The following is a 6,593-nucleotide window of genomic DNA, read 5'->3' as shown; positions in this document are numbered from 1 at the left end:
AGACCACGTTGAGACTCTGTCCCTTGTCTTTCATAAAAAAGGCATTTTAGGAGGACAGGTAAGTCTGAAATAATATAAACAAAATATAAAATATAACTTAAAATGGTACCTCGCAAATTTAATAGTCATCTATCTAAAATACAACGACATGATAGACTACAATACATTAACAAAGCTCCTAGGGAGGGGGGTTATGGGGTAGGGTTGGCAACGCGCTTGCGATACTTCTGTGGTTTCGGGCGTCAAAAAATTAATTAATTTTACTATAAAAATACTATAGATGAAATATTTTTTTTTTTTAATCTTTATTTTTTTAAGGAGTTTGATCACGAAGTGATCATGTCACCCCTATGTGAGCTACTATACAATTAATTTCTAAAGTAATCTACAAATATCGACGTCTTAAACCTATTAATACTAATCTGTATAGCATTCTTGCCTCTCCAGACGTTGGAAAGGCAAGAATACTATTCCATATGCCAGTATCAAAAGTATTTACATTAATTCTTACAAGAAATTCTGCCCTTTCTGCTTCGTTCCGGACGCATTCAGCCATTATGTGCAGCACATCTTCTATTTTATCGCATTCTAAACAAGTTGGTGAAGTAGATTTGCCCATTAATGCAGCAAAGCTGTTTAACGGAATATGTCCGGATCGCAGCCTGAAGGCAGTTACAGTTTCGGATCTGCTCATATTGGCACCAAGAAACCAAGGATGGTTGCATAAGGTTGGTTGTATGGTTCTATACCATATACCTTTACTTTTTGATCTTTCGTCGAAGTATTCCTGCCAAAATTTTATTACAATTGCTTTCAACTTAATTAAAATATCGGAATAGGGAGGTAAACACTGATAAGGTATACCATCAATCCCTGCTTCCCTTGCCAATTTATCAACCTTTTCGTTTCCCGCAATGCCAATATGAGAAGGTATCCACTGCAACGTAACATTTTTATTGTTTGTGTGGAGCTCGGTTATAGTCTCTATAATGTCATAAGCCATTGGAACACCCCGGAAACCAGGATAACCACAGTGAGAAATATGTTGAAGCGCACTCCTCGAATCGGTGAAAACTACAAAATCTCTATAATCAACACTCTTAATATATGACACAGCCTCCGCAATGGCAATTAATTCTACATGCATAATGGAAATATTACAATCTATTTTAAATTTAACGGAGGATGCGTTTTGTGGATCAAACACTGCTGCTCCAACATCGCTTTGGTTTTTAGATCCATCAGTAAACAAATAATAGTGATTTGGAAAGTTTTGCTGTATTGAATCATTACAAATAGTTCTTAATATTTCAAAGTCATATATTTTTTTTGGTTTTTTAATTTGTTCTATGGTTGGTTGTATTATTTTACATAGGTCAAAATTTGTCATCCATGTTTGTAAATTAAACATATCTAAATTACTACTAGCTTTAACATAATTTTCTTTAAGACATTCGTGGATTGTTATTAATAAAGGCTTTTTCTTATTTCTCCAATAAAGACTTTGGCAAGCATATTTTAATTCTTCTACTAGCCTAATAATTTCACTATTTGCGGTTGATTTACATTTTAGCCAAAATTTACCTGCCAAATAATATCTACGAAATAAAAGTGGTTCAATGTGTAGTTCAGACTCCATGACATGGACTGCCGTACTTTTGATAAATCCTCCTATGATACGTAAAAACTGATTTTGTATTAAATTTAATTTTTTTAAATGTATCTGCGCGCTGTTATCATATAGGAAACAACAATAATCTAACTTACTTCGGACCAAAGATGTATAAAGTCGTCTTAAATGACGTGGATGTATGCCCCATTGTGAACCTGCTAGAATTTTAAAAATATTAATATATTTTACGGTTTTACTACTTATTTCGTTTATGTGCTTGGACCACCTTAAAGATTTATCAAGCCAAAGTCCTAGATATTTGTAATGATCTACTATTTCTAATGATATTCCATTAACTTTTAATTCGATATTGCAAGGTTTGTTACTAGTTTTAAAAATGATAACTTTACTTTTAATTGGTGAAATTTCTAGGCCTATTTTTGACATAGTATCTGAAACTAGATTTAGAGATATTTGTATTCTTTCAGCAGCTTGTAATACATTTTCATGCGATGCATAGAAAAGGAAATCATCAGCATATTGAGAAATATGCACGTTATTTGCGCTTTTAGATATACAGGCAGTTACAATATTGAATAGTAATGGCGAAAGAGGGTCACCCTGTGCTAATCCACAACTAGTACTTCTACAAACTTGTTTTTTATTTGTTTGAATTTTAAGGATTCTATCTCTCAGAAAGTTTTCTAAATATTTGCAGATTTTTGTGCCTACCCCTAGTCTATCCAAAGTATGTAATAAACTATTTACATCAACGTTATTATACGCGTTGTCTATATCGATGAAACAGCATACCGTACTATATTTTTCTGTAAACCCTAACTGTATTCTGGAGACTAAAGAAGCAAGATTATGTTGAGTTGAATGGCATTTTCTGAAACCTGTAATAGTCTCAGGTAAAATATGGTTTCTCTCAATGAACCATTCTAATCTATTAAGTAGAACGGTGTGAAAAACCTTACAAACGCATGAGATCATTGAAATTGGTCTCAGCGAGGAAATATTTTGTGTATCACGTCCGGGTTTTGGTATTGGTATTATACTGATATCTTGCCATTGGATGGGTACAAATGACTTAATGAGGAACTTGTTGTAGAGAGAAAGCAACAAAACTTTACCATTCAACGGCAAATTCTTAATCATTGAATACGATATGTTGTCACATCCGGGAGAGGTGTCCTTCACTTTAATGCTTTTTTCTAATTCATGTAGAGTTATAACTGATTCTAATTTGATATTACTGGATGAAAATGATTGTTTGTGAGTGGGTACGTAATCTGGTGCTAAATTTTTTAACAATTCATTGGCCTTTCCTATATCAATATAATTACCGTATGCTTTGTAGCCCTTTATCCACTTCAGTTTATTGTAAACCTCTGTTTGAGTTGATGACTCATTTAAAGAAGAACACATAGCCTGCCATGACTGTGATCTGAATTTGCGCATTAACTTTTGAGAAGTACGTATTTTAGTCCGTAAGTAAGTCAAATTATTGGGAGTTGGATTACGGCGAAATTGCGACAGTGCTAAACGGCGTTCTGCTACACATTTTGAAAGAATTTGATTCCAATAAGGGCGAGGCAAGAAATTACTTGTAGGATTTGTACAAATTTTAACAAATGGAATATGAATATCAGCAGCAATGTTCATGTAGTCTATAAAATTATTGTAATCGTGTTGTAAATCGTTGGATATAATGAAGTCAGAATATAAGGTTTGAAGTAACTCGGTATAAGAATTCCAATCCGCTTTCTTAAAATTCCTGCGAGATATACATTTCGGTTCTGCTTTTACATGTGCATTAATTTTTATAACACAATGATCACTTCCTAAGGTTTCATTCAACACCCTCCAATCGAATCTGAGAGCGATATCCGTTGAAGCAAACGAAATATCAGGTAATGACTGTTGTATCACACCATTTACAAGTTTAATTCTCGTTATATCCCCGTTATTAAGTGTAACAAAACTATTATCGGACATTAACGCATCCATAATTTGCTTCCCTCTAGCATCTATTTTATTAGACCAGTTTGTGTGGTGACCATTAAAGTCGACCAATAATGTTTTACTCCTTGAAGACGCGAATAAATGCTCCCAGTCAAGTTGGCAGGTGTTGACCGAAGGTGGACAATAAAGAGATATTATGTTTTCTATTACATCGCAATTAAATAGCTTAACTAATAAAATTTCTATACCTGTATTACGGTTATGAATATTACGTACTTGTGATTTTATTGATTTGTGCGTTAAGATTGCAACCCCACCATATGAATCATACCTGTCTTTCCGATATATGTTATAATGGCTTATTTTCAGAGAACTCTCCGGTTCCAACCATGTTTCACTCAACACCGCAACGTGGATATTTTCTTGAACTAAAAGATTTTCTAATAAAACTAACTTAGGTTTGAGACTTTGACAGTTCCACTGCATCAAATTAATTTTAATTTTATTTTTTCTTATTTCAGTCATTTTCACGTTGTAAATAATCAAGTAACAGTTTTAATATTGGCCACTCTGATACATTTTCTACTACCGTAATTATAATCCATTCAATACAACACTTAAATACCGCTACAACCTTAGATTGCATCGTTGCTCTTCTTAAGAATATAATTTCTTTCAATCTTCTTAATAATTCTCCAATATTAAAATCATTTGCTGTGTGATCATTTGGATTTCTCGTTGGGGATATTTTTTCATGACAAAGATTACTTTCCATACTTTCGTTATCTGACTGAGCGTTATTATTAAAAACAAATTGTGGGTGTATGTCTTTTGAATATATATTTTTAGATTGTTTTGACGTTTTGATTATTTTTTTCTTTTTGGTGACGCCTGCATAGGTTGATGTGCTACTATTTTGGGTTGGATAATCTTGACAATTTAAGTTTTCCGTTTGAGATAGTAGAGGTTCGCCTTCTCGACTTCTTTCTTGTTCTTCGTTTCTTTCTTCGTTTTCTTTTCTTTCCTCCTCTTGATCATATACCTCGGGTGGTACATAAGTTTCAAGAGCTTTTCGGTAGGTACAATTAAATTCAGACATTAAACTTCTTATTTTCTTCTCTTTTAAGAATTTAGGGCATACTTTTGACAATGCCATGTGATTACCGAAACAGTTGACACATTTAAATATTGTATTTTCACAATTTTCGTGATTTTTTGAACATTTCGGGCACACTATCTTCAAAGAAGGACATCTAACTTTACGATGTCCAAATTTCCAACAACGAGAGTACTGTGTCACTGGAAATTCGTAATTTTCTACTTTGACTCTCAATTCTTCAACATATACATATGCAGGGATGAAAGCCCCTTTAAAGCACAACCTTACAGTTTCGCTGGGTATCCACCCCGGTTCTGTCAGATTCCTTCGACTGAGACGATAAGCGGAAATTAATTGAGCTGGTAAGTCACATCTAATTTTTTCAAAAATTTTTTCATTCGTTAAATCTAAGTCTACATCTCTTATAATTCCATAAGAAAAATTCCTTTCTAACGCCTTCTGGATTCGCCAATTTTTATCTTTGAAATACTGACATTCTTCGATTTTTTGTGCGCTTATCTCGCTAATTATATCTATTCTGACTTTAAATGGATTTAAATATTTTACCCTAATAATATCCGAAATGTTTTGTTCTTTAAAAATTCTAGCCAAAGAAAACTGTTTAGGTAATTTTTCTTTACTTGAAATGTAAACTTCAATTTTTTCGCTTTCTTTTAATTTTTTCTCTTTTCCCTGTCCTACGGCTGTCCACTCACTTTCACTTTCTTCTCTCATTCTTTTCTGCGTCTTATCTACATCTCCTTGCTCCTCAAACATCTCACTGTCACTTAAATATTCAATAATCGACATATTATTCACTAATAATGTTCATAAGCAAAGCGGTCGAGGATGACCTCGACCGCCGCAACTTGGTAAACAATAGGCCGATCGGTCGTCCGACGATGTAAACACATAAAAAATATGAACGCCACCTTCTCGTACGAGTGCCGCATCGAGACTGATAGATGAAATATTATGTATCACATGAATTTGTTTACTTTATAATATTTATTATTAATGATTAAATAGTTTAAAGATAATCGCTATTTTACAGGTACAGCGACCCTCACCAGCGACTACGCGTACGCGACGCCCTACTCCCAATACTCCCCCTACGGAGGACCCTACTCCCACTCCGCCGCTACAGGCTTGCTGTCCAAGTGGTAAGAATACCTATTTTTAATATACTAGCTTTTGACCATGGTTTTACTTATCCATATGTTAATTTAAGTTTTTTACTTATGTACCTACATAAGATATTACATACAAAAAATTGAAAAGAAACTATCTATCTATAAGTTTAGCGTTTCCACCTTCTACAAGCCGTAAGGTTAATATTTTAATTTTTTTTTTACAAGGAATTCAACGAATGACAAAAAGAAGTATAAAATAATAATGAATATTAAAAATCACCATGTAGATGCTTTCGATTATAAACGTTAGGATTAAATGCTATAATATAATAATATAATGCACGTGACTATGTTAAAAGTAACAATTTTAGGTATAGTTTTTGTTTTTAATTTTTTAAGTGTACGCTTGCATAAGTCACATTATGGTCAATACCACGACTAAATAGAGAAATAAAACTTGAGATTTTGTTAAAAAACTAACTATTTAGCTTAATTATAATAGTAGATTACATAATGCGTTAAAATAAAAATGAATCCTGTTAATTATATGAAAACTCTTTGGTTGAATTTAGAGCTATAATTTGAAATTATATTCTGGTGCAGTGGAATTTGGAGGTAATAAATCGTAAAAAAAAAACTGATATATTTAAGAAGTCGAAACGAGATAATTGCTATCATTAATTTGGAAATAAAATTGAATGTAATTTTCTGAATAAATTGAGAAAACCCGTGTATATACGCGAACAGAGGTAAAATACGCCATTTTATTCTTCGAAAATTA

The 6,593-nt window shown here is 32.9% G+C and overlaps 1 protein-coding gene across 1 annotated transcript; it reads right to left on the bottom strand.

Annotated features, from left to right (window-relative positions):
• Window positions 1-385: 385 nt before the first annotated feature.
• LOC123666465 lies at window positions 386-5,489 on the bottom strand. Its single transcript, XM_045600556.1, has 2 exons — window positions 4,493-5,489; window positions 386-3,828 (listed from the first exon to the last, which is right to left on the bottom strand). Exons 1-2 carry the CDS (start codon window positions 5,487-5,489, stop codon window positions 386-388), a joined length of 4,440 nt encoding a protein of 1,479 aa, XP_045456512.1.
• Window positions 5,490-6,593: the final 1,104 nt, after the last annotated feature.

Source organism: Melitaea cinxia, chromosome 26 (assembly GCF_905220565.1).
Source record: "Melitaea cinxia chromosome 26, ilMelCinx1.1, whole genome shotgun sequence".
Lineage (NCBI taxonomy): Eukaryota > Metazoa > Arthropoda > Insecta > Lepidoptera > Nymphalidae > Melitaea > Melitaea cinxia.
Note: the sequence above shows the minus strand (reverse complement) of the source record. Positions and strands in the feature narration are given on the sequence as shown.

Coding starts and splice junctions, on each gene's coding strand:
- LOC123666465 (XM_045600556.1), bottom strand. CDS start 5,489: ATGTCGATTATTGAATATTTAAGTGACAGTGAGATGTTTGAGGAGCAA. Junction 3,829..4,492: donor AGATTATCCAACCCAAAATA/GTAGCACATCAA, acceptor ACCGTAATACAG/GTATAGAAATTTTATTAGTT.